This window comes from Stigmatopora argus, chromosome 11 (assembly GCF_051989625.1).
Source record: "Stigmatopora argus isolate UIUO_Sarg chromosome 11, RoL_Sarg_1.0, whole genome shotgun sequence".
Lineage (NCBI taxonomy): Eukaryota > Metazoa > Chordata > Actinopteri > Syngnathiformes > Syngnathidae > Stigmatopora > Stigmatopora argus.
Window position 1 is genome coordinate 2711216 of NC_135397.1, and position 27919 is coordinate 2739134.

The following is a 27919-nucleotide window of genomic DNA, read 5'->3' on the forward strand; positions in this document are numbered from 1 at the left end:
CAACAACAAAAGAGACAAAACATTCTGGGAGTCCATGCAGACAAATGAAAAAATATTCACTTGTACTTTATTAACCGTGATTGAGAGCAGCTGAGGGGTTTCCTGATCCTTTTTTTTTTTAATTTTTAATTTCACTATGTTACAGAATGCATGACCCCCAAACCCACCCTTCCCTCTTTCACACAAACATCATGTAGTGTTGTTAACACGTTGGTAAAATTGTAAAAGTAAGAAAACGTAAAAACAGACCAGTTGAGTTCACATCAAAAACTTTTTCATCTTTTGTTTTTTTATAACCCACCAGAGTTTGTTACCACTAGCTAGAAAAGAACAAAAATCACCATGTTACAAGTGTATGAGTGAGCTTTTTGTTATGAAATGTCACGAGGCAGCGTCAATGGAAAAATGTACAACAAACAGCTTTTTTTCAAGCAGAAAAAGAAAAACAAATCCGTCACCAGCACAAACACGCCGTCAAATAGTTTAGTGTCAACTCAATATATATACTGTAGATTTATATATAGTATTTATTTATAATTTTTTGTCCTCATATAACAAACTCTCAGGTTTGTTTAGTGTCGCTGCGGTTTTGGTCTCCCCGGCGACAGCATAACATAAAAATAAAAGGAATAAAAAGACAAAAAAAAAGTAGCTGTTCCCCTATTTCTTCCAGCTTGTGAGTGCGCGTCACGTTTGCCAGCCATTGTAGTGACTTCTTTTTGTCATTTAAACATCTTTACAGTTTTTTTTAATTACTTAGAAGTTGTACATCAAGCACGCTGAAACCCCGCCTATTCACACATTTGTTTTCTGGGAGCCAATTGACTGTCGTTCTGCCCGAAACGGTTAAAATAAGTTGAGGAGCTTTAACGAAATAAACGTAGTGCTTTGCTGCCACCTTGGTTACCAAGGAACTACATCGTAGTCAGTTGAGGCGCTCCATTCAGTCAAAAGTAGTTCTTGCCTCCATCTTGTGGTATCGTGCTGCCTAGGAAATATTTTGGGATGAGTTGGGGGTGCGTTTCTTGAACGCCGATGGGTATTTCCTTCCCATTTTAGGCTTTTAACTCATTGGCTGGCATTAACAGCGCTAGACGTCCAATTCATTTTGACTGGGAGGGACGAATGAAGGGACGTTCCACACATTTATCCATTCGTGCCTCCCAGTCAAACAGGAGTGGACATCCATTGCTGTCAATGGCACTAAACCCTGAGCATTCAGAGCCCTTTAACTTTACTTGGGCTGTGTATTTCTGTGTTCATTAATTTAGCTTTTATTAACATTGTATTCATTTACAAATGTATTTATAAAATTAAATTTCTGGCAAAAAAATAGAAAAAAACTAATCAATAACAGTGAATCCTTATTAAAAAGATGTCTAATAACTGCTAATATTTAAGTTTTTTTTAAATGGCCATTACTAGTCGAGGAAAGGCTTTAATTGTCAAAAATAAATCATTAGCAAAAATAATCCCCCGCTCTACAAAGGGTTAAAAGTGTCAACTTTTTGACTAGATGACCACTGTGGATGAACGGGCTAAATTGGGACAAATTTTGGCTGATGTTAAACTAGTTATTGGTGGCCAACGAATTCCAAACTACCGCAAAAATTGAAGCGGCCACAATACGGCGCCAAATCGCTCCTTTTACAAACCGACGCTTTCTTTCTCTTGACCAACAGAAGCCCCTCCCTCCACTTACAAGAAGTGCCAAAGCGCTACTTTTGTATCCGACGGGGCTCGAGCGCCGGGCTCTTGCGTTTTGGGGCGTTCCGTAAAATACGCCAAAGCGCAAATTTCCGGCAAACGACGACGGCGGTGTAGATCGCCAGTCGCGAATGGTGAATAAGCGGGGGAACGTTGTACTTAACGATCGTTTGCGCCTCAACCAACGAAGCGGGAGAGGCCGTGTGCTCGCTTAGGCGTTGGCGCTGATGCTCTGCTTGTAGACGGCATGGTAGGCGTTACGCAGGAGCACGTACGGGAAGCAGGATTCCAGCAAGTCCATTGTGAGGAAGGGGGATTCCTGCACAATCTGCGCACAAGATCGTCAATATGTCAATTTAGCACTTTGGCTTCTTTTTCAAGGAAATCTCACCATGTCCAGCAGTAGGTAAACAGACTCTCTGTTCCGTGTGGTCATCTTGTCCGTCTCCTGGCCAATCTTCAAGAGGCTGGAGGAGGCCAGCTGGACACAGACAACATGGAAGTTGAAAAAAAAGGCAGTTGAACTTGTTGGCTACCATTGATGGCCATTCATTCATGCCCCAATAAATTTGGATATAGAATCATTTGTTAATATTTAGCTCAGTGATTGGCTGGATACCAAAATTCAGGGTCAACTCTGCGTACTGGACAGCGTTAACTGGGATAGGCTCCAGAACAAAATGCTATTCAAAGAGGCAAACCCGTTTGATACTGATAATATTCTTGGTCTGTGTGCAATGGCTGAGTTATTGCATTTATAATATTGAGCCTACAATCTATACGTCATGTAGTAAAGGAAGGTGTTTACAGCCAGAAACTCTTTGAGGCGATCCTCGATGCTTCCTTTGTGGATAGTGAAGAGGGCGGCGGCGATCTGGTTGATGGCTTTAGCCAGGCAATGGATGTTGTTACAGTGGCCTGCAGGGGGCAGCAAATACACACAGTTAACATACACGGGCTGGCCCCTCCCTATAAGGGTGGCTTTTAAATACCACTGTCAGGTCAAAAGATATTACTGATCTGACTTCACTGAGGTCAAATCCATAACCCGTATGTTCGAAAGATAAACCCAAGTAGTCGTTTAAAAAAAAAAAATCCATCAACGCTACCATTTACCCACAGTGGAAATTGTAACAACGTACTGTCTTGCTCTAATATGATCCCAATTCATTTTTACATAACTGGTGTTGGTCAGCTTTTTTTTAAAGCACATTTCTTGTTTTACACCAAAATGATATGTAATAAGGGCTGTGTATGATATCGCTCCGCCAAACGTTCGCTGGATGGAATTCACGTATTCAACACCAAGTTTAAATGACATTTCAATACATCCTAAGTGTGTGTGTGAGCGTGGTATTGAGATGTGTCCAGACATACTAACAATAGAGGCCATTACGAGTCATTATCCTCTTCCAACGGCCCTTATTAACAACGGCGCCTTTCATTTCAAGGTTGTTAGCGTCGGCGCGTCTCAACGAGTCCGTCAAGAGGCACCCGTCTCCGACGCCTTATGACAGAATCAACTTTATTCGGCTCAGCCTTTTTGGAATAATCACCTTTAATTAGCGCCGCCGAGCGGAGTGACCTCAACGTGGAATTGTAAACGGCGGCGTAATGAATCCATCGCGTTTGTCTCCGCGTTCCACTGGAGCAGTAAATGACATTTGCGGACGCGACGTGACGTGTCGCGCTTCCTTTTCAAGTCGATACGCGACGGGGACGTCCTTGAATAGTCGACTCGAGTGCTACTTCTTTGGGGAAGGGCGTAATATCCAGATGGAAATGAATAGCTACCTTCGATGGCGGGGCTGTACTGCGACATCACGTTGCTGGCCAACGTTGGCAAGGAAACGGCCACAAACACCATCAGCAGACAGGCAATTTTGTACTCCTCCTCTGGACTGATGTTTTCTACGCAAGTCGGGAGAGAACGTTGAGGAACGGGAAGACCGCATTGGCTCCTCCGAGTTCCGCCGTCTTACCGTTTTTTTGCGACGACAGCGCCACCACCAGAGCCGGGTCGATCTCGCAAGGCAAACCGGCGGCCGACGACAGTTCGTAGACGTTCATGGCCACCTGGACGAGGACGCAGATGTTTTTTTTGATGGAATACACATCCGAGTGAGGGTGGCCAAAGTACCTTCATGTCGGTCTCCCTGGGAATGTGGTCCTTGAAGTCCTCCACCGAACTGACCAGGAAGGGAATGTGGCACGATAGCACCTGTGTAAGAACACAATGCTATTAGTCTTAACTTGTTATATGTTATGTATGGTAGATGAAAAAAAAATCCTCTTTCACTCTTCCTGACAACATTTGGGGATTGCAGAATTCTTAGGTGTCAAGTGTCCCATCCCATTATCTGCTTTGGATGATGCTCAGATATGTGAATTATTACACAGGGTTGCTGACTAGCTTCTTTTACTAAAGCACAGTGAGAAATTTTTATATTTTAAGTATATTCAGTTCCGCATCATTTCTCAAAAATCTCCAAAATGTCTGACAATGGTTATATTGCCTACTTGAGATAAATAGTGGATTAAATTAGGGTCACGACTGTTTTCTCGTGTTTGCGCCTCTTACGTCTCTCAGAGCTTCCTGGGCCAGCGAGCGGAATGAGAGGATGACTCCGATGATGGTCATCCTCTTGAGGACGCTGTCCACAGCTGCAAAAAATAAAAACAAAATAAAAAGGATGAGTCACTCTGACAAACAACTAAAAAAAAACAAAAAGAAAAGAGTGTCTTACAGGTGAGCTTCTTGAACAAGGCCGCCATGTGGTCCGGTTTGTCAAAACTGGTTCTCATCTGGGTCAGAACTTCCACGTTCTCCACCACTAGTTTCTGCAGAGATAAGCACAGGTTGGCAAAAAAAACGCCAGGCTCGGAAGGCGGAATGGCGGCCGCATACCTTTAGCTCGGCCACCTGCGAGGAGATGTGCCACATGAGGCTTTCGCTAAGGAACTTCATGCCGTAAGGCCCCAGCAGCTCAGACAGCGAACGCATCTCTGCAGATTAGGACAGTCATTAATGCAGATATATTTTGGGAAGCTGATTCAATTTTAAGCGCCGGAAACTTCTGTACCGGAGATATCGGAGTATTCCTCGGCATTGAACGTCAGCTCGTTCTCCGTGGGCAGGTTGACGAAGGCCTTCATGGCGGGAAAGTAAGCGATGTGTCCGTTGCTGACCTGCCGGAGCAACGTCTCCAGGTACCTGCATGGCAATTTCATGACTGGCATTAAGGTTGGTTTCCATGACAACGTCAAATATCATTTGAGTGGGCATTAAACGCTAAAACGCTTCACTTTAGTTTTCAGTAGCATTTCATTCATTCGGTTGTATTCACTTACTTAAAAAAGGTTAAAAAACAAAAAAATCATCCCGTAATGAATAATAAATAATACAAGGAAATTAATTCTAATTGAGGCCTGGCATCTACACATATGGACATTCCAGTTTGGGTCGTGAAAGGACACATTTGTATACCAAATGTCAATATTGTGCCATACAAAAAGTGTATGGCGTTGCCATTTGATGGGATTATGTTATTGTTTTTTGGTTTGTTTTTTGGTTTTTAATACTAAAAATACTTAACTCATCATAAAAAGTGTTTTAAAAAACTTTTCATGAACTGAAATGCTTGCGTCAGAAAGGTCAAGTCAAATTTGTGTCAATGTTTGCCTAAATGACACAAAACTAGCTCTGCAGGAAGCATAGCCATTGTAATCTAAATGTAACAAAACACATTAACTTTGCGATAAGACACACCAGTTGGTGTAAAGGCTGGTTATGGTGGGCTCGCCGTGGCTGTCCAAGTGCTGCGTCTGCTGCAGCAGGACGTTGTTGAAGACCCGCGTGATGTCGATGGTGACGTAGTTCTCGATGGACTGAAGCACCGTCATGTAGGCACGCACGCTGGTCAGCAGCTCGCTGGGCTTGGCGATCTCCTGAGTGGCCTGGTTGTACATGGTCATGCCCACGATGGACCTGGAAGCAAGGGGGGATGCTTGGAGTACCACCGTGATAAAGCACATCAAAACTCATTTCTTCTTCTGAGGATTCAAGTCAACCAAAAAATCAATCCAAATGGCACGTTAGCTTGAAAGTGCCTATATTCCAAATGACAGTGTGATGAACAGCTAAATGGTTTCTCAGGGTCACATTTCTTTCATTCCTTTATCAGTTTTTGTGACAGTTTGTCCCTGGCATCCATTTACAGACCTGATTCCAGTCCTTACTTGGTAAAGCGAATCTCCAGGTGCGAGGTGAGGTACTCTCTCGGCGTGAAAGTGTGCTCCCACACTGCTAAGTTGGGAACGTAGTTGATGGAGAAGCAGAGTTCTGAAAGCGCCGTGTGCAGTTTGTCCAAACTGGAGGAAGAGGAACGTGATTAGAAATGACATGAATCCTGTTTGTGGAATTTCGTTTTTTTAAAAAGGGTGCGTGTTTTACTTGGTGACCAGCAATCTGTTCTTCCTCATGCTCTCCACTCCCGGTTTCTCTCTCTCCGGCTCGCCCTTTTTTCCCGTGGCCTTTTTGCTCTTCTTGTTGACGGCTTGGCTGATGGTCTTGGCGCAGTGTTTGGGAAGCAGCTGTCGGCGTGGAGAAATAATAGAGGGTCATCCGGGCAGATGGACTTAGATTGTCAGGTCGCCCGTAAAGCATCCTTAATACGTCCATTTGGTTGGAGCGCCAGATCCCACATCAACCTAAGAGGCTTTTTACGTCACGCTCCGAACAAAGGAACCCGAGCAGTAATGTGACAGCGGGCATTATTATATAACGGCCATGAAATCCCATCATATGGACTTTTGAGTCTCTTCTTTGTGACTTTTATTGTCTGGTGAACAATTAGAAGATAGGGGATGTTATTGCCAAGGATTCAGACCCATTAACTGGGCTTAAAGTGCAAAAAGAAACTCTTAAGCACACAACAAAGCCTCCATTACAATCAATTATCAGGATAACTTAATGACATCAGGACGGGTTACTTTGCTTTGATTTTCTAATTTCTCAAATTGCCGCAGTTATGCTAACCGTATTCGATGCTGCCTTGACGTCTAAATCGTTTGAACGGCCTATTGCAAGGGTATCAGACTCGGGTTGGTTCGCGGGCCGCATTAATGTCAACTCGATTTCATGTGGGCCGGACCATTTTAGATATAATATTTAGATATTTTTTTTATAAATTGATTAAAAGAACTGGATCAAAAGTCCTGAAGATTCCGTTTTTTATAGATCTAAAAAAAAAAGGTTTATTTGAGCTTTTTTTCTTAGTAAGGGGAAATCTCTTTTAATCATTATGTTCCATATTAAAGTGGAAAATAGAAAATATTTTTATATATTTTTAGATTTTACAAAATGATTTTTGGACTAAAAACAACAAAAAACATGGATGGATGAAAAAATTGCAATTATTGATTTAAAAGGGGGAAAATCAGGAAATATAATATACATCTATAATCTTCATTTTAATTTGATCCTAAAACAGACAGAAAGTCGGCACTTTCCCGGGCCACACAATATGATGCAGTGGGCCAGATTTGGCCCCCGGGCCGCTACTTGGACACCTGTGGCCTATTGGCTGCCATCAACGACCCCGAAAGATAATGTGCTTCTTCCTACCTGGTCGCTGAGCGTACATTGCTCAGTGCAGATGTCAGTAATGAGGTTCCGGGCTTGTTTGGCCATCTCGTCCAGAAACATGTTACACAATGACAAACTGCGGTCCCCTATGTGGTGACGCTGCAGGGACAGAGGCAAAGATGGTAAAAGGGACAGATGCGACATTCCCTCCTCGGGCTACTGGAAGCGTATTGGCGCACACTAACCTCCTCGGGACAGAGCTCGTGTGTGCAGGACATGAAGTGTGTGCAAAGCAAAGGGAAGCAGATGGAGTGGCGGCTCTGCGAGGGAAGCTCCAAGCACTGTTGGAACATCTTCTCAAAGGCGCGGCTGTAAAAACTGCACGCGCACATACACAATATATTTGGAAAATTGCTGATGGAATTCTTGGTGCACAGGCAAGAAGCTCACCAGAATATGGAGAGGTCGGAGGTCTCCACCAGCATTTCCACTAGCGAGTCCACCATCTTGGTGTGGAAGATGATGGTGTTCATCATTTTGCCCAGCTCTTTGTGGTCGGCGATACCCAAACTAGCTTTGGACACGCTGGTGTAGGCCTGCATAAAGACAACAGCTTGCTTCAACATGTTCATCAATAACAGCGATATTCACTTTAGTAGAGAAAAATAAACAAGCTTCGAGTACCCCGTTTACCAAAGGACATTATTTTAAGAGCAACAGAAGCTAGCTCAATGAAATTGAACAGTTCAGGTGTTGTTTTAAAGAGAAATTGAAATATTTGTGAATTTGGTGACTAAGGTTGCTATCTCCTTAAAAAAAGGAACTAACCATCAACTTTTTTTAATAGCCAAACCTGAATTAATTAGGTACATATTTGAGCGATATAACTATGTGGAAAAACAATAATGATCAGCAAACAATTTTAATTAAAAAAAATTGACATTGTTACTATAAGTGCATTCATTAGATATTGTGTGAGATGAAGGCATTCAAACCTGCAGTCGGAACCAGTCGAGCCTCATGCCTCTGAAGTCAAACACCTCGCCATCCTCAACTGCAAAAGTACAATTGAAAGCCATTTGCAAAACATTTCTTTCATTCTTTCAAATTGTACTGCGTTTACCTTGTTTGACGCTGAGGGAGGTCATCGTGTTGACAAACGAAGACATGATGATGGACTCATCCTCTGGACACACAGACAGGTTCTGGACCACAGAAAACATGAGGGTCCAATTAGAAACTAGTACGCTGCTACATTAACTACTGTTAGAACAGCAAGAAGGTAGTTTTTTGTGTTTCCTTTGTCTTGAGTAAAAATATATTTTTTTAATAGTGCCACAATTGTCTTTTGTTTATAAACAAGCTTGTACTTTTAAAAGGAGGCAAATATTCACCTGCACTAGTTCATTAAGCACCACAGCGTCAAAGCCGGACAAGTACTGCACGTAGTATCGCTGCATGACCGGCCCATACTTCCTCACGTGGGCTCGCAGCTCCTCCATGTAGAAGATCAGCTCTGCGACGTGTCTGGGGAACGACACAAAAACGGCAAGAAATGTCGCCCGTGATCGTCTAACGATGCGGACGCTCGAGTCGGAAGAGTCTGTACTTGTCGATGAAGTCGTCTGTGCTTTTCTTCTGGATGTTGTCGGCGTGTCGGAGCAACCAAATGATCTCGTCTCGAGCAAACGATAACGCCATGAAGACGAATAAGGCCTGCGGGGAGAGCCATTGAAAGATTTTGACGATTTCTCTCAGTGTCAAAGTGGTACACGAGAGGGGGGGGGAAAAAAAGGCTAAAATGGTGTTTTCTTAAACTACCTTCGGACCCAGGAGTCCCGGCTGGTCCGCCAAAACGGTAGCCAGCTCTTTGAGGGCGGACCTGAGGAACTTGCGTCGCTCTCGGTGCATGGAGCCTCTGCGGGGCGAGCAGACAGACGGAAGTCAGAACGCAATGCAGGACCGGAACCGAGTCCCAGTCACCAGTTTACACGCTGCGTTGACACTTTGAGGACAATCCTCGGCAGACACCAAAGTGAGTAAATGACAGCCATGGCGGCAAAAATCAGAACAAAGATGAAAGCGGCAGACAGATTAAGTACAGCGAATGAAATGAAGGGAAGACTAAGAGGGAACAAAGAGAGAGAGAAGAAAAGGAAAAAAAGGAAGGCGACACATCTGAGTCAGACATCCCGAGAGAGATCAGATGAGCAGGTCGCAAATGCAGGATGGGAAATGGAAATACAAAAAAAAAGGAGGCGACTCAATAAATCTGTTTGCTAAGTGCAAGGAAGAAAAAAAATGCGATGGCATTTGGGAAAGCAGCGCGCTCGCTTGTTCGTTCGTTCGTACGCGTGAGACAGGGCCTGTTCCTTGCACTCTCTGATGTCATTGATGCGCTTGTTATACCTGGAAGACACACAAAGAAAAGGCGCCTTATTTTGCTGAAAGACTTTGTTTTGAAAATGTGTCACTCCCTTTCAAAAGCAAAGTGGGAAATGCATTAAAAATCAGACTTTACGTATATATTATATGAGCGTAGCGCCCAGCTTGTGAGCTAATCCACATTTAAGTGTCCCAGCTGCTAAAGGCTCGCCCTCAAGTCTCTGATCATCATCCCAGGAGACTTTACTCAGATGCTACTTTACCGGACTGTTATGTATTTATACTATTATGATTATGTTTTTCCTATGCAGCGGTGGCAAGTAATGAACAAAGTACTAATCTATTGCAAAATGAGCCCTCCGTGTCCCCTTTTACCCCCGGATGTTGACAAAAAGATCCTCGGCAGCCTTGTGGATGTGGAAGACTTCATCCCTGAAGAGACAGAGGCAGGTGGAGCTCTGCAGTGCCAGCTTCCACAACGACAACGCCGCCGCGTCGTTGTTCAGCACCGCGTGGCACAAGATGAAGCCGACTGAACACAAGAAAAAGGGAATGTGAGGGTCAGCGGGAACGAGGCCTCTTGGACTTGGTGTCCTCTCGCGGACTTACAAACGATCCATTTTTCCATGGCGTCCAGGGACAAATATTCACAGGGCATCTAGAAAGGGAGCGAAGAAAACATTCTTGTGATCTTTTTATTCCTCTTGATAAAGTGTAAGAAAGATGAATGGTGATTGGGTGTCTCACCGTGTCTGACTGGGCAGGGTTGAGCATGGTGGAGGGAGCGGAGATGAGCGAGAGCAGCTGGGCGTTCCTCCACTGGTCGGCCGACAGATTCCTTCTGGGATAGACCATCTGGAGGCTGATCAGGGCGTCGGACAGAGACTACGCCAACGGGCAGATAAACAGGAAAAGTCAATGGGTCACAAACCCGTCTGACATTAGCTGAATGGCTGCCAGTGACAGCGATGGATGAAAATCTACTAGAGATAAACTCATTTCAATTCACGGCGGAAGGATGCAAAGAGCTGCACAATTGGGACGGTAGCGGAGATGGTTTGACAACTCCTAAGAATGTTGGATATACAGAATCAACATTAATATTACATTGTATTTGTATAGAACTATGTTTAATTGAAGCACGCATTTGAAGTGTCCAAGATCAATGCATCACCTAACAAGCAGCTGCTACCACTGGTTTGTCACGCTAGGCCGCCAAGACAAAGAGACTAAAGCGCTCATTAAAAAGAGCAGATCAGATATGTCTCGTGACGAATGACCTCTAATAATTAAAGTATTGCACAAACGAGACACGGTACCTTGCCATGTGGGACAAACTCCTCCATCAATTTCTTCAGAGGGTTCTCATAATCCACGATCATCTGGCCCAACCTTGGGTACTCACGGTCGCTGCCACAAAACAAGAGTTACTCAAGTTAGAATGAAAGCCACTCACAAGTTAGAAGACATACAATTTAATGCGTATTGATTTTTTTGCGGGTTTTCTTCACCTGGCTCCATGCGTCATCTCGTGAGCGTAGTTGTACAGTCCGATGATGGCTTTCCTCTCTTCAATACGTGACAGTATGATCATGAGCGTAGAGTAAGTCACCACCAGGTCTAGGTAGTTCTTGGTCAGATCAAAGTTCACCGTCTTGACAGGGAATAAAATGTCAAATTGTCAAATCCTTCACACCAGAAAAGGAAAGAAATCTAGCGATAATGAATGCACTTACAATGTCAAAGAAGACTTGACACGCATCAATGGTGTTAAGGAGCTCACACACGTGGTCCTGCCAAATTGTACGAATGCGTTCACGTGACCATTTGACACACAATCAACACACAAAAGGTTATTGAGTCCCAACCTTAAATTCCATGACATCTACAAAGGTAAAGTAGTACAGAGCCAAATTCTTCAGAATCTCTGATTTCTCCTTCTGCAACTGCGCCAGCTGTTGCTGTAACGTCACAGAATATGAAATATTAAGTTAGGAACATTAAATCACAAGACTGTTAAATAAGATCCCTCATTTAAAAAGTGTAGTAACCAAACTGGCTGATTATAAACCACTCAAAATACACACTAATAATTCTCTCAATGAAATAGTTCAAACGCTATTATTCTTAAAAATAATATAATCTAGTTTTCTTTGTTTTTGCCAATATTTCTAAAATGTGGTAGAGGCAAACTTCAAAAGTTAAGGGACCTATAGTAGCAAAATTTTAAGACTAGGCTCTAGCTTTCCTCTGTGGAGTCTGTCAAAGTGCCCACACATTCCTCCAAAAACAAACATTAACTTCAGAGAGGTCCCTTATTAATCTGTAGGTGTGAATTTTAATGCTTGCTGATTTTACAAATGCTAATATTGGCTTTTTCTGCCAAAAGCAGATTAGACTTTTAGCACACACGGCGCAAGGCAGGTGATTAAAGCATCCACAGAAATTGGTTGATGCACTAAACTACTGAACATAAAAAAAATTAAAAAACGTGGCCAGCCGAGCAAATCAAATGGGGAAAAATAGCCTCAAAACGGGAAGAAATAAACAATTACAGTCTGACAAAACTCAAATAAAATACACAAACTTACCAAAAAGCACAAATCCGGAATAAGCCAGGATTAGCATGCAAAACAAACACACAAAACAGAAAAACAACATAAGAGACCAATTTTCTGCACATTTATATTGAATAAAGCTGTTAGCCAGACACATAAACACACCCACACGCTTCACGGGAGCACAAAGGCCGCAAGCTATAGGAACATTTGCTACGGCAAAGTAATGACTCTACACACACACTCGTCCAATTTTTACTCCGTTCTTCAGAGCTAATGTCGCACTCTATCCAAACATCGGTTTTACTACTCCTTCACACAAACAAATAAAAAACATAATCATAAAATAAGGCAAAAAAATGGAATTAACTGACATAGGGGATAATAATCATTTGAAATAATGGACACCTCGGGATACTCATCAAGCCGCAAGCCCGCCACTCACATTGTTGTTCCTCGTCTCCACAGCGGGGAACTTCCGGACGATAAACTTGACGGCAGACTCCAGGTTCTTGTCCACCAGGTAGGAGGGCTTGGCCTTGGGGTCTCCACATGCCTGAGTGAGGGGGGAAGAAAAAAAAGCAAAGGAGGTGAGGAGCGTAAAAGCAGTTCTTAATAGTATTTCCAATATGCCGTTTTCGGGTCGTAGCTGACTTCCCCGCGGCGTATAACTCAAGAAAATGAATGCTCCTTCATCCCGGTGACTAGTTTTAAGATGAGTGCATGAAAAAGAGACACAAATTGGATATGTTGCCCTATGGCATGCAAATTCCAGCAACATGAACCCTGGGAAAGCATCCATTTTGTATTAAGGTTGGAAGAATATACAATGTTATCTGTGGCTTTGTTTGTTTGGATTTTATCGTCTTGATGACTATTTTAGCATCTCTCAAAGGAAATTGAAATATGGATGCCTTGCTTTTCCCAAATCACTCCATGTTTGGGTTATTTGGAGTTTTAAAAAAATCCGAAATAGACCTCTGACGATTGATGCGCATACATCCCTAGAATAAACCTACCCTATTTCATTCTGATCCGTTCACAGATAATAGAGGAGTAGCAATTTTGAGTACGCAATTAAGTTATCTCCCTCCGGGCGGTCTAGAAACCTACATGAAAATTGACTAACTTGGTATTTTCAGGAGGAACCTCCTTTGCACATTGGATGTAAAGAAGTAACTTTCAAGGACGGTGGTCGTTTCTCAATACCAAGTACGGCAAATTCCAACTTGGTGTTAATAGAGATTTTAAAAACTAATGTACAAACAGACTGTCCTGGGAAAACATCATTGGGGCATTTGACAGTACTTGGTCTGACGCTGATGATTTTTTTCAAGTTTTCAAGACCGTAAGTATGGAGAAGTATGCATATTGAGAAACGGCCTCTGATTGGTGGGGAGCGAGAGCTCATGCATCATGGGAAGTGTTTTCGTGGAGGGTGAGCAAGCTGTGGTTCATGCATGTGCCATTGACAGACAGCAAAAATCATTTCATTTGCCTCACATTCGACCATTCACGGGACCCAAAGACAATCGTAGTACAAGTAGAATACCACACTCATGCTGCTGAGTAATTAGATTAGTAGAAACTAATATTATACAAATATTTGATTTACAGCGAGGCAAAGTAAGGTCAAACACAAGCTCTTTTACACTAACAGCAGAATTATTATTTATTTTTAAAGGCAAGTAACTTTCAAACCTATTACTTACTAACTACTAATTAAAATGTGTTTAACTGCTTTTCTATTCTGAGTAGTGAAATGGAATAAGAAATTCAAGTATGCAGGCCAGGTAGTACTTCACTAATTGGCAAGATTTGATTCTAATAGTCAGTCAAGTTTAAAAAAGATTTTTTAATCTAAAAGGCAATTTCTTAAAACGTTAAGAGATAGTAATGAAGTGTGGGCGTTGATTAGTAAGACCTGGTGAATAAAAAAAGAATGGACACAAATGAGCTGACAATTTCCACACATAAAAATAAGGATACAAATGCTAAAGAGTAAGATCCTACTGTACAAATTTAATATCATACTATCATGGTTATTAAACTACCACTCAGTACTACCTCTAACTTTTAACTGAAACAAAAAAAAGTCCTGGGAGGGAAAAAAAAAAATATTTTGACATCATCAGCATACAAACTTCCAACACTGATGATTGTTAAAAAGAAAAAAAACACTAATCTCCTACGGGTGAGTCTGTCCAAACGTCACACAAACTTCTAAGATGTGACAGTTGAAATCAACATAAAGCTAATTTATCTCACTCCACCAGACACCTTGTGATTTTTTTTCTCTCTCTATGCCACCACACACACATTCCGCGGAGATAACCGTCAGAATACCACACGCATGCGCCACCATGTTGTTAAACGTGAGCAGTGATGCTACAAGCTGCAAAAGAAAATGCTTTCTTTTCTCTGTTCCAATGATTGTGCGACACTGGAGCGAAATCCAATTGGACGACAGACGTGTTATGGATGCGACGTCATGGCACGGGAGCTTCCCACATGCACTTTTGAGTCAATGACTGACATTCCACATTCAATGGAAACACCTACGTTGGGCGTAATGATTGTGGACAGAAAAGGGGGGTCGTGTGCCAAAACATGCAAGAGCTCAAAGTGCTCCGTTGTAGAACATCTTCCAGTCCATTGTTATCACGTGTAGTTCATTTAGCATCAATTTGGTTAAATGACTACTGCGAGATGTTATTGGCATGGAGCACTATGGTGCATTAAAGCTAAATGAAGGGGGGAGGCATGGATGAAGGGAAGGAAGGGGGAGACGGAACAAACGCGGCCAATCGAGCGACGGCGTGGGAAAGAGTCCAAGCGGCATCGAGAAGGGAGGGTTTGTTGCAAAAATAGCAGAATAGACCGTGGTTATGATTATTCGGATGTCTAATGTGTGTTAAGAGTGGGTTTGTCCTAAAACTGAGGTCTGGAATGATCTGTTTTTATTAATCTTTAATATTAAACCTGTTGTTTAAGATCTAAAAATGTATGGGGAAAGCCGCCATGTCCAGAATAAGGACACCGGCAACTGTAACTTGAAACTAAAGACAACCAACCAATGTGATTGATTAAAACATGAAGAAGCACAGAGGACCAACAAATCAGTACAGGTAGCCAGGAATGGGGAGGAGGTTAGGGCGAGGAAGGCGTCCAAGGGTTGATGCGTGAAGGAAGGGGGAGGCTTAGAGGGAGGGAGGGATGGAGGGAGGGAGATTCATCAGTGGAAGGTGATAAACTTTGCAAACCTTCCAAACTTGTCCTTGCTGCATAGGAGAAGGGGAAGCATTGGAACGGAGAGAAGAAGAGAAGAAATCAAAACCACCCAGACAAACTGCTCAACACACACATGCATTGTGTTATTCGCACACGTGTTGCTGCATTGCTGCAGTTATCCACAACACAATCAAAATAAGGACACACGCCGGCCGCACGAGGACGCGAACGCTACTTAACGCTCGTTTAACGCAAGCTGATTTGCCGTTGACGCGCTCGCCGGGAATTAACACATTCATTTTGGCCGGCGGGATAATATGGCCGACGCTCGGCGGCGACGCGCCAAGACAAAGTTTAGGCCCCTGCGTGATTTCCGCTAGTTTTTTTGGGGGGGACGGCGGTTGCTTAGTAACTGGCGAGTGTTCCCTCGGCATCTGCGCGACAGGCACTTGGCAGCTGCTCATGTCCTCGTACAGCTTGGGCACCATTAAGTGCATTGAAAATGACAGTGGAACTTTGGTTCAACTCAGGAATTTGATGAATTCCAAGGCTCCATTACACAGCTGGGCGCAGTTGAATAATATTAGCGCCACTTTATTTTTATCCACCCGGGGGTCACCATCCCCGTGTCAAAGTGCGGTTTTAAAATGGAGGTCGGCCTCGGTGGGTGAGTGACGTTAGCGTCGGGAAATGAGTTACTTGGTTCCTGATTTTGGAAATAAGTAGACCCGAGCAATAAGCTCATTTGGGAGATTTAGCTAATTTCACGATTCAACGACTGCATCGCTTTCATTTTCAGTTATTGTTCAGTGGATACTTTATGAGTGAGATTGTTGCCAGTAACCCCCAAATCCCATCAGGCCATCATATCAGCCTGGGGCGAGGCTTAGTATTCCGGGACATTCTCTGCAACATGGTAGCAAATTTAGTTGATCCCAGAACAGTGAGAAAGTAACAAAGCACATACCGTTGGGGGGGTTCGGGGGGTTGAGGGGGGCGAGCTTTCGTGTTGCCGCACAATACAATCCATCACAGCAATTCGAAATGTGAAAATCAAAAAGAGCCGAGAGATTGTGAAATGCATCGAGGGACGTGAATAATTTATGTTTACCAGGGGATGCACGCAGATGAGCAATCCTGAATGGTAATTAGATTAAATTTGATTACTGTAAAATGAGGATACAAGATGAAGTATTTTACAGTGATCAGATAGCTTATGAAGTATATCACACTCATCAGATATTTAACTTGCTATAGGAGTTGGGGCTAAGAAATTATAGGAAGTTGCGTGGGGGGAAAAGGCAGGCACGTGTGGTTGAACATAAGGGAAAAAAGAAAATAAAGCTGCCAGAAATTAGGAAAGGCTGATAAGGACGGTTATAAAAAATAAGTTGTATAGCTTATTGTGTCCATAGGAGCATGTAATTAAGACCTTTCCTTATGATCATTATGAAGATTTATACGACTGATGAATGTGAGTTGTAGTATAACAGAAACGGGTGTGAGCTTCCAAACTAAATGGCTTTTCTTTTCTATCTCTGGGATGAAACTCCACCATTCTATAAAAACAATATAAAGCAGTCATAGAGTTTTAATCCTATCAGACGTCTTCTGTTTTCCCTCACAAAAGTAGCATTCAAGACTACACAAACATTCACCAACACATCAATATAAACACTACCATATTAGCTAGCTACCCAATTTTAATGACAGTATTTAAAAGGCTAAAAAGGGTAACACTGAACTCCCACACAAGAACAAACATAACAACAAGCCATGTAAATATCTACAAGATATCTTTCAAGAGTTGTTGTTGTTGTCACTTTACTAATATAATTGACACTGTCGGGGAAAGTATCTATTGTTTTTAATGTGACTGTAAAATGCAATTTCATACCGTTGGCTCTAAAATACACAAATACCTCTAAAATCCACCATAACAAATAACGAGTTGGAAAAACAAGATTCTTACTAAAGTACATTCTAGTTTCTTTGATGCTTTTCTGAAAAATAATGTTACATTTGCACTTATATATATCAAGGACAATTTTTTTTAGGACAATTTTTTTAGGACAAATGATATTTCAAAAGTCACGGCCATCTTGACACACAATCTTTGAGAACCCTCAGAGTTTTTGGCCAAAAAATGTTTATTAGCTGGATACTTTTAACTGAAAGTTGTGAGCCAATGGGAAAAAAAAATGGCAGAGTAGTAGACAAAAAAGCATAAAAGAGATTCTATGGATTTGTCTACTGTAACCCCCCCAACCACACCACACACAAGCACACCCTCGCTTTGAACCTTGTGCCTTATAGTGCAATTAGTTATGGTTTTTTGCAGGCTGATGAATTGTTTATGTATGGAAAAATAAGGATTTCATGTAAAATTTTGGGGGTGCAGCTTAACACTCACATGAACATTGTTGTCCAAATTTTACAGTAATTAAATTAAACTGCAAGACTCATCCAAATGGAAGATGACAAAATTCATAAGAGATTTTATTTTTGCATCATCTCTAAAATTGGATCCCATTGAGAGTTGTATACAATAATGACGGGAAGTATTAGTATTAGTATTAGGCTTTGGGAAAACTCCACAATATATTGTGAGAAAAAAATAAAATGTGTCAAAACAATAATTTGGGGTGTATTTACCAAAAAGTGACTTCAACATGCTATTTGATTCCATTACAATTGTGTCTAATTGGCCTAATTCTTGTCGTGAGAGGGCGTTAAGAAGCTGAGGATTTCCTAACATGTTTTTGTTGGTGCTGCTAGCAGGCAGTCCACCACCGAACAGCCGAACTTCAGCACTCTACTTCGGGCATCGCGCCGTCGTGAGTTAGGCGGAGCCCTGGTTTGTTAGCCTAGCTTAGCATAGCATAGCCGACACCCTCCGCCATTAACTCAACATCAAGCGACGCTCGCTTGGACTCAGGCCCCGACGCTTGTCACTGCCAGCCCACTGGGGCTATTTTTCTTGTATCGATCGTCATTTCTGCACCGATTGACGATAATAAATACATTTCAATGTCCTTGCGCAGTAAAACGCCTCCGATTCCTCGCGAATTCCCTTTCGGGCGCAAGGGGCCAACATTACCGCAAGCTAACGCTGTTAGCAGTAGCCGTGCCCACCTTCACCCTCTGAGATGGCAAATTAAGGCCAATTCACTTTCTTATTCGCGCTGTTATGAATAAACGCACATCGCGTAATAAATGGATCGAAACTAAATATTGCTTAAGATCTCGAGTTTACACGTTAAGCAATCTGATTAGGAATTTATTCACTGGCGTACGTTAATACACTAGTGACACCGGTTCTCAGGTACAGATGTTCATATTCATTCAAGTTAGTCCGTGTGCATATAATTACAGCGTGAGTGTGCGAACCTTTTTAATATTGTAAACACGGGTCAGCATCCCGATGCCCCTGTCGTTGAGGATGGTGAGCTTTTCGGCCAGCTTCTGCTGGCTGGGCTGGATCACTCCCCGAGACATCTTGGAGCTCCTCGATCAAATCCACCCACTACACGGTCGAGAAAGGAAAAAAAGCGGGTATAAAATCACAAACGTCCGCAATCTCGGCTGCTCTATTTGTGGTGTTTGTGAAAGAATCAGATTTGGGCCATGATTAGATAGCCGAGGACAGCAGCAGCTTCCTGTACTCCACCCACTGTCGTTCCAGCCGCTCGCCGTGTTTTTTTTTCTCGGTCACTAGGATGAGAGGAGAGGAGGCGTCCTCGTTTCCACACCGTGATGCCTTCACGGTCAGTGCGCCTCATTAGGCCTCGTTAGTGTTTGCATCCCGACTTGCACTACTCTTGTGTTTCCTACGTGGAGACAATTTTAAATTTCTCTATTGCTCGACTGGATCATTAACAGTTTCATGGTGACGAAACATAATGGAAGCGGTTGAATCTTTGACTAGGGTGTGTTCACACTCCCAAGAGTAAATTCTTTATTTCTACTTTTCTTTAGAACCATGAACGCATCATTTTCCCTACGTACTTCCGACTTTGGTGTCCGTGTAAATGCTAAATGCTGCGCATTTTGCTAACTAATGTTTATTTTGGGCTCTTTTTAAAATCTTAACGGCTGCTGTGATGGAACATAAAGGCTTGCAACAAAGATTATAAAACTGATTTGTCGCACGCCATACCAATCCATTCTTTGTGTTTTGATTCGAAGTGAGTATGTTTATATATTTCCATTATATTTTGCAGTTCTATGCGAATAAACAGATTTTCATGTTAGATTGAACGGAACTCAAAATTGTGAAATCTATTAATTTTTTTAAAAGCTTTACCATATTGCGTCTTTTGCAGCCCTGCATCACCTATTCTGTGATGCATTCACTGTCCGGGGAGATCCAGGGATTCTCCAAAAGCCGCCTGAGAAGTCAATGCACTCGCATCACCACGGTAACGGGCAGGAAGTTGTTGGAGAAGACCACCGATGGAGAAACACAGGTGGAAGAGCTGGAAGAGGGAAATGGATGTGGATTTGTAGAAGATAAAACTCTTGACCTCCAAGTTGGAGTGGTCCGACCTTACTTATTGCTGGGTGAGAAACACAACAAACCAGTCATTCGTAACATAAAGACAACTACATGTTTATTTGACCAATTTGTTTTTTTTGCCTTGTTCTCAAAACTCCCGGAGAACCAATAATAGCATCGGTTGATGGCGTAATGGTGCAGCAACACGTGAAGACAGATAACAATTCAAATTGTCTTATATTTTCTGTTGGAATTAACAGCCAACCTAGACATTTTCAACAAACCATATTAGATTTTTTGTTACTGTATTGTACGTACACACATTATTGGCATTTTAATGCATCAACACCTAAATGCTTTTCCCTGGAAGCAAAAAAAAAAAAGGCAGCGCCACCTGGTGGTGGCCCAATGCCTTTGTGGCTCGCGTACACGTGAACGTCCTTTAACGTGACATTGAATTCCTTCAATGCTCAACATGGCCGTTCGCTTTTGTCGACGCACAACGCGACCTTTCACCTCCCCGACGAGACAACTTGTCAATGGGGATCAATAATAATATTACATCTGTTCGGCTCCATAAAAGTCCCATTTTCCTTTACGGCACATTAGCGCTAACAGCATTGAAGTCCCGCTCATTTCTCCTGTACGTCAGCCAATCGGAGGCAGCGTGCGGCATGACAACCCCTCGCTTACGACCGTATTGGGATTTTGCGTGTCAACTTTTTTTTCTTTTTTTGGGTGGTCTTTGGAGCAAACTCATTTTAAGACGACACACTTCTCTCGTGAACGCTTCACGCACGCTCAACTCTCGGTGTCCATTTTTATAACAGGCTCACATCGCAACCCTTTAATTGTCCCTCTGGGGAGAGATTTACTTTTACACTTATTTTTCCTGACACGTTGCAAGGCAGGATGCTTGTATTGTACTTGCACTACGACATAATATCCCATCATAATAATACTATTTTTTTAACAAAAACAATTTAAAAATTTAAATCACTAATACACCCTAAATGTGATTTTTTTCAGCGTATACAACTCATTGAAACACAGGAAATATTCCCTTCACATCTCTAATCTACATTTAAATGTGATCATAAAACAGAAAGTCGGCACTCGTTATTTGCTTGCTCGGGCCACACAACATGATGCGGCGGGTCAGATTTGGCCTGCGGGCCGCCACTTTGACACCTGTCCTCTAAAGCAAGGGTGTCAGACTCGGGTTGGTTCGCGGGACGCTTTAACGTCAACTTAATTTCACGTGGGCCGGCTCATTTTAGATATAATATTTAGATTTTTTTTTTATAAATGGATGAAAAGAACTGGATTAAAATCCCTGAATATTCAGTTTTTTATAGATCTAAAACTATGTTTATTTTAGCTTTTTTATATATTTTTTAGATTTTACAAAATGATTTTTGAACTAAAAACACAGAAAAAAAAAGATTAAAAAATGACAATTATTGATTCAAAAGGGGAAAAAAATCAGGAAATTTAATATACATCTATACTCTTCATTTTAATTTGATCCTAAAACAGAAAGTCAGCACTCATCATTTACTTTCCCGGGCCACACAAAATGATGCGGCGGGCCAAATTTGGCCCGCGGGCCGCCACTTTGACACAGTCCTCTAAAGAGTTAAATACAAAATCAGCATGAGTAGTAAATTCATATCCATAATCTCATCCACTCCTCAGCAGCTGCTCCAATAGTATTTAGTATTCTTGTTGCCTCATAATGAGAAGTGAAATTTTATTATTCAATATTAGCAGTACATGCAAGCCTACAGCCTTTTTTTTGCTTCAATAGTTTTGCTTCAAAGGCACATTTCTCTCATCTCTCTTTCAGGGTCTCAGGATGCGGCCCACGACATGGACACCTTGCAGAGATATCAGGTCAGTGTCGCAGAGATTAGAATTGGAGGGACGGGGCGGGGTGGGTTGAGGAGATCAATAGTGCAGGCGTGTTGCGTCCTTGCGTGTGGCGAGCTCGTGTGGAGACGTGAGATTAAACTGGGACTCGTGCAGTGTCGCTTGTGCTCAGTAGGGGGAGTGAATAATTCCGGCTCAGCTTCAACGAAACGCTCTCACTCTTGGGGAATAACATCGCTAGCTTTCATAGTTCCACTTGCTCTGCCCGGAAGGTCATGAGATGGCCTTTTCCCCCGTAGTTGCTAAAGCCCGTGAGACTTAACCATATTTATGTCTAAAATGTCTTTTTCTGTGTCTGTATTCTCACCCTCTTGCTACTGTGACAGTGAAATTTCACGAATATGGGATGAATAAAGTTATCTAATCTAATCTAATTCAAGTAGCTCGTCAAATGCTCCAAAATAAATCAGATTTTGCCAAAATATCTTGCGATTTGAGGGCCGAACCAGCAGACAACACGTCAAACCAGGCTTAAACAATGAATCTGCATTGAGATATGAACATTTCTTCGAAATCTGACAATGGAGAAAACCGTGTTTAAACACGAAAAAAATGGCATCAATTATAAACGCAGTCATGTTGTGATATCAGAATTACTGACGCAAAATACACAGGAAAGGATGGGCAATGTGGAATATTCACATATCATTGATGACATTGATAAAATGGCCGCCACCACTCACGATGGTTACCTCTAAAATAAAATTACTTTTATTGATCCCTTTTCTCCCAGTGTTGGACGTCAGAAAAATGAAATTGTTTTTTTTATGAATTATACAAGATTCTTGTTGCGTGTTATCTTTGCCTTAAATATGATTGAAAATACATTTTAAAAATGCATCCTGGAGAGACCCTGACAACTGAATAATAAAAACCGAACTCGCTTTTGATTGATCCAGTCGGGGAAGTATTCATTTCATAGCTGCAGGTCTTATCTTTGAAAATGTACTTTGCTTATCTTTTTCCAATATACGCCGGTACCTTGACGGTGCCACGATTTATGCTTTTATGAACGGCCGTGACCAAATGGCAATATGACCAAACATGATGGGGAAAAAAAAACACATTTCTAGTACATCAAAATATTTCTTTAAAAAAGTGTATTCAAGTTGGAGGGGAAAAAATGGTGCAGTCGTCCTTAATCGCCTTTGCGCTCTTGACGAGGTCGTTAATCACGATTTAACTGACTGTTGTAATTTAATTCCAACGCGCACCTGTGACACGCTGCGCGGCAATTAGCGCCATCGATCGTAGGGTAACATGCTAATGCGCGCTAACGTATGAGAGGCCATCGCTCGGACCGTTTTCGGGTCGATGACCGTTACCGCGTGGCCGTTTCGAAGCAGATGCGGCGGCATTAAGAGCGAGCGCGACTAGAGCTCCGGTGTAATTTGTTGACCTCCCCGATCCCCCCCGTCTTCGGCGTTGTCCGCCGCAGCCGCCGCGGCTCGTTAATGAGCCGCAAAAGCGTCGTTCGCTTTGGACCGCCGCTCTCCGTTTGCCGAACACGACGCTCACGCTAGCACGCCGCAGTCATCATTTCACTCATTCCGCCCTCCTGTTTTTATTGCCGGCGTGGGTTCAAATCGAGTGGCGTGCTGTTTTATTGGGGGTCGGCTTCCGTCACCCAGGTACACCCTGTACGGTACGCTTTGCTATACGAGCGGTGGGCAACGGCGGCCCTTGGGCACGAGTTTATCCCTCCCTCAACGAAAAAAGTGAGAACCGAAGGATAGAAAATGGAAATGGCGGTTAACATTTTGGGCCAAACCGACTTTGACACCACAGGTCAAAGTGGCGGCCCGGGGGCCAAAACTGGCCCGCCGCATCATTTTGTGTGGCCCGGGAAAGTAAATGATGAGTGCCGACTTTCTGTTTTAGGATCAAATTAAAATGAAGAGTATAGACGTATATTAAATTTCCTGATTTTCCCCCTTTTAAATCAATAATTGTAATTTTTTATTCAATTTTTTCTGTGTTTTTAGTTCAAAAATCATTTTGTAAACTCTAAAAATATATTTAAAAAGCTAAAATAAAGATTGTTTTAGATCTATAAAAAAAAACTGAATATTCAGGGCTTTTAATTCCGTTCTTTTAATCCATTTATTACAAAAAATCTAAATATTATATCTAAAGTGGTCCGGCCCACGTGAAATCAAGTTGACTTTAAAGCGGCCCGCGAACCAACCCGAGTCTGACACCCTTGCCCCAGGGCTAAACAGTCCATGCTGGATCAGATGGATCAAAAACCTGCACCCCTTTGCTATAACTAAACCAATGAGCAAACAGCATGAAAATGAATAGAAATAATCTGTATAAGAGCAGATTGAGGTCTCTCAGGTAAGTCGAGTAAAGCGAGACGAGCCAACGACAACTAAATGAATGGATGCCATCTGTCTCATAATCACGTCCCCTTCTGTTTCCTCCTCTCCTTTTCCACACATCTGCTTAATTTTCAACGTTCTCCGTCAAGGCCATTGTGCCAATCACAACACAGCCCTCTCATTGGCCCACAGTGCCACCAATCACATTTGCCCCACAATGCCACCTGGTCTCTTTTGCCCTCCAGGTGTCCCACGTGCTCAACGTGGCCTACGGCGTGGCCAACCCGTTCCCCGAGCGGGTGATCTACAAGAGCGTCCAGATTCTGGACCTCCCGGACGCCGACGTCACTTCCCACGTGGAGGAGTGCGGCGCTTTTATCGAGCGGGCTCGGGAGGAACAGGTATACGGCAGAAGTGGAGCATTAATCCGCACGCATTCTCTGGCTTGTCCCGGGGGGGGCGCTTTCCATCAGCTCTCGCCGCCAGTTCAATCAATGAACGCGCACTGTACATTCATCATGTTGTTTTTTATAAGAGACGGGTGACGCCAACGGACCTTGGGCTGCAAATTAAAACGACAAGCACCAAGCCCAACATTGCTGCATCAGCAACGCGTTCATGTATAGTTTATCTTAGATATCCTTATCGCAGAGCAAACCAGATCCGCCATGCACCCATAGGTGGCGCTAGGGCTATACCTACATTACTACCCCTGTCTTGTTACTTACCGTATTTTCACGACTATAAGGCGCACATAAGTCTTAAATTTTCTCCAAAATAGACAGGGCGCCTTATAATCCAGTGCGCTTTATATATGGACCAATACTAAAATTGTTATCACGATAACATAAAATAAATCAGTCGATAGGACAACTACGGCAACCAGCCCCTGACTCTACTATTTTCCCGTAGAAAAAGTACTGCGCAGTGACTGCTGGGATATATAGTTATTTTGTCAATACACACAATGGATTGTGGCCTGGCGATCGACATCGACACAGCTTTACGAAGCATGGATGCTAGCTACTAGCTAGCTACTATTTGCGAATGCATTGTGGCCTGGCAATCGGCATCAACACAGCTTTACGAAGCAACTTTGATGGGTTTGTGGGTGATGATGACGCGAGTACATTGTAAAATAGCTAAATAAAGTACAACCAAACTCAGTTTTGCTTCCGTTGCCTTTTTAGAAACGTGTTTTTAGCGTGTGGGTGTAGCGTGTATGTTTAAGATGGTGTATGTTTTGCCATGCCTGGCTGCGGCTATAAAAACGGTGCGTCCTTTGTGTGTGTAAAATACAGAAATAGCACTCGTTATTGACACTGGGGCTAAAAATACGATGCGCCGTATAGTCGTGAAAATACGGTATTTTTTTAATCTATCATGGACGTCCAATCCGTGTTGATGGAGGCAGGCAGGCACCGAACTTCCTAGTAATTGGACACCACAAAGCCTTCACTGTTTTGGATGTTTCAAATCTGTCAACTAATTTATGATGGCATTAATCAATAACTATTTTGATGGATAAATCTATGCTTGGTTAAATTCTCCTTTTTACCCTTCTTGGTAGTAGATATTCTTTTTTAAGTTGACTTTGAACTCTAATTTAAATCTATTTTTTTTGATATTTTTGAGGAAGAAAGAGGAAAAATATAATATAAAAAATAATAATGAAAAAACTGTAGATTGCTATTTTTTTCAGTTCAATGTAAAAAATAAAAATAAAAATGAGGGTTAAGAAATAGTAAATACCTCTCCTGCGTGTCCCTTTCTTCACCCGTGACCCGCTTTTTATGGGATGGCGTTCCTGGCAGACCCCGGCACTGTCAAATAAGGACAAAACAAGACCACTAGGACCAAGAGCAAATTAAGTTTCCATGTTGCCCGGTGATGGATTATCTAGCTCGGCTCATTTTCATTTTGCAGCTGTTTCTTATCCCCCTAAAAGTAAAAAAAAAGGAAAAAAAACAAGGCCTGCTCTGCGTAACTATGGCAAAGCCTGTACAGATAATGCCACGGAGCGACCTCCGTGACTCATAAAAGATGAATATTCTTATCTGTGTGTGTTTTACGTCCGCTCGCGGGGGCTGCCGGATTGGGTTACGTTTGAAAAACAAACAACAGAACGCGCCGATAACGTGCCAATTACAGGCAGAAAAAGCCAGTTCGGCTCGCCCGTCCGACTCGGCGGACGTCCGTCGTCGACGTCTAGCAGGCGTTTTCACATTTTCTGTCATCTACTGCTGCTTGGACATAAAAAAATACATATTGCATATCGCCCATCCCTAACAACGTATACATTTTAACCTCCCTGAGGGTGTTAACACCTTAGAATGTGACATTTCAGGGTTCATTCCGACCTGTTCTCCGTTCGTGGTGTTCCATATCCGGGGGCCGTTTTCTCCCTTTCCCGTTCCGGCGGCGACCCGTCGTCTGTACTGGCTTAAAATATGAAAAGAGGCCATGCGTGATCCAACGGCGAGAAATGACTCTAAAAAGGGGAGCAAAAAAGGGCCAGATGTTGGAAATGAGCTTGATATTCCTTTTGTACGCTGCTTTAAATCTCCATTTATGACTCTATCACAATTTTAGAACAATTATAAAACCTGAACAGCAAAAGACTGCATTTTATAGCATAAACAAAAATATTAGTCAACAGTGAGCCTGTGTTTGGGACCATCTAAAAGTTAATGTAGTCTTTAGATGCTTCTTGCTCTTTCCCCAAATGACAAATATGGTGAAGATTTGAGGTGTGGTGCTCATTCTATCTATCTGACCTTTTCTCTCAGAAGTTGAACCCCATTTTCGGGCCGCTACGTTGCTATTGTTGTGACTATAAATGAATCCCCGCGCTTGTTTTGGTCCACATCCGTGCTCGGGTGATGTGTTCAAATACACTTAAACTTAAACTGTTGTTTACGACCAAACTTTCCAATCGGGACAGGTTTGAAATCACCTTCAGAATGCGAGGTGGCCATTTTTTTTTAGGTTTTGGGGTGAAAAACGCGACCGGAAAAACAGCAATAACCCTGAAACACCCATCTAAGCTACATTTTGCCTCTCTTATTCACTCAATAATTGACATTGCCATTGACAAATTGGATTTGGTTTAAAAATGAACTGTTTTATGTGTGCGTTCAAATGGATTTGACGTGAGTCACCGATGGAGATAACGATCGGACCAAACCTCAGTCTGTGGTTTCTGTCTTCAGAATGGCGTGGTCCTGGTCCACTGCAACGCCGGCGTGTCCCGCTCCTCTTCCGTGGTCACGGCGTACTTGATGTGGCGTGAGGGACTCCCGTTCGAGGAGGCGTTCCAACAGGTGAAGCGGGCCAGGCCGTGCTGCCAACCCAACTCGGGGTTCCTCCGACAACTGCAGAATTACAAAGTATGAGTTTTAGCTTTTACTTGGCTTTCGTTTTCATACCGCGAAGAAGAAAGAACTCTTAACGTGTATGTTCTACAAGATCACAGAAAATACAAAATCACTTCCAAAAGAAGCAGCGATCCAATTAAAATGATGGAAACAGAAAACATTACGATATTGTCGTCTTGGATTTTTTTTCAGAGACAAACTCGCCCAAAATGTCGATTATTTTGATGGTTTTTTTTGTAAAATAACAGATTTTGTTCATTAAATAAATCGATTAAGGACAAACTGTCTTGTTTTTATCAAGAAAAATGTTATGAATGAAT

General features: G+C 42.6%; 2 protein-coding genes across 7 annotated transcripts in view; one reads left to right on the forward strand and one right to left on the reverse strand.

Annotated features, from left to right (window-relative positions):
- Window positions 1-30: 30 nt before the first annotated feature.
- The window catches only part of nckap1 (NCK-associated protein 1), a 48953-nt gene continuing 21064 nt past the window's right edge, over window positions 31-27919 (reverse strand). The window contains exons 3-38 of one of the 5 annotated variants that reach the window (XM_077613876.1): window positions 27410-27596; window positions 26583-26713; window positions 25975-26045; window positions 19775-19946; window positions 18859-19298; window positions 15501-15518; window positions 12683-12793; window positions 11548-11640; window positions 11416-11472; window positions 11191-11333; window positions 10999-11089; window positions 10427-10564; window positions 10289-10337; window positions 10055-10211; window positions 9647-9703; window positions 9116-9212; window positions 8904-9010; window positions 8689-8821; window positions 8418-8499; window positions 8290-8348; window positions 7745-7890; window positions 7540-7672; window positions 7334-7453; window positions 6161-6300; window positions 5947-6078; window positions 5477-5695; window positions 4791-4921; window positions 4616-4713; window positions 4455-4548; window positions 4289-4371; window positions 3848-3928; window positions 3690-3783; window positions 3502-3618; window positions 2516-2625; window positions 2099-2188; window positions 31-2035 (exon numbers count right to left, since the gene is read on the reverse strand). In XM_077613876.1, the coding sequence (XP_077470002.1) occupies window positions 1919-2035; window positions 2099-2188; window positions 2516-2625; window positions 3502-3618; window positions 3690-3783; window positions 3848-3928; window positions 4289-4371; window positions 4455-4548; window positions 4616-4713; window positions 4791-4921; window positions 5477-5695; window positions 5947-6078; window positions 6161-6300; window positions 7334-7453; window positions 7540-7672; window positions 7745-7890; window positions 8290-8348; window positions 8418-8499; window positions 8689-8821; window positions 8904-9010; window positions 9116-9212; window positions 9647-9703; window positions 10055-10211; window positions 10289-10337; window positions 10427-10564; window positions 10999-11089; window positions 11191-11333; window positions 11416-11472; window positions 11548-11640; window positions 12683-12793; window positions 15501-15518; window positions 18859-18966 (3405 nt within the window). In that variant the 5' untranslated portion in view covers window positions 18967-19298; window positions 19775-19946; window positions 25975-26045; window positions 26583-26713; window positions 27410-27596 and the 3' untranslated portion in view covers window positions 31-1918. The remainder of the gene's footprint in view (window positions 2036-2098; window positions 2189-2515; window positions 2626-3501; window positions 3619-3689; window positions 3784-3847; window positions 3929-4288; window positions 4372-4454; window positions 4549-4615; window positions 4714-4790; window positions 4922-5476; window positions 5696-5946; window positions 6079-6160; window positions 6301-7333; window positions 7454-7539; window positions 7673-7744; window positions 7891-8289; window positions 8349-8417; window positions 8500-8688; window positions 8822-8903; window positions 9011-9115; window positions 9213-9646; window positions 9704-10054; window positions 10212-10288; window positions 10338-10426; window positions 10565-10998; window positions 11090-11190; window positions 11334-11415; window positions 11473-11547; window positions 11641-12682; window positions 12794-15500; window positions 15519-18858; window positions 19299-19774; window positions 19947-25974; window positions 26046-26582; window positions 26714-27409; window positions 27597-27919) is intronic. The other 4 variants (XM_077613877.1, XM_077613875.1, XM_077613880.1 and 1 more) reach the window with 4 other exon arrangements.
- LOC144084983 (dual specificity protein phosphatase 19-like) lies at window positions 16541-27881 on the forward strand. Of its 2 annotated transcripts, none has more exons than XM_077613882.1 (5): window positions 16541-16612; window positions 19794-20031; window positions 21816-21862; window positions 24468-24623; window positions 27435-27881. In XM_077613882.1, exons 1-5 carry the CDS (start codon window positions 16610-16612, stop codon window positions 27615-27617), a joined length of 627 nt encoding a protein of 208 aa, XP_077470008.1. In that variant the 5' UTR covers window positions 16541-16609; the 3' UTR covers window positions 27618-27881. The 2 variants fall into 2 exon arrangements, with proteins under 2 accessions (XP_077470008.1, XP_077470009.1); XM_077613883.1 differs by lacking the exon at window positions 16541-16612 and adding an exon at window positions 19392-19655.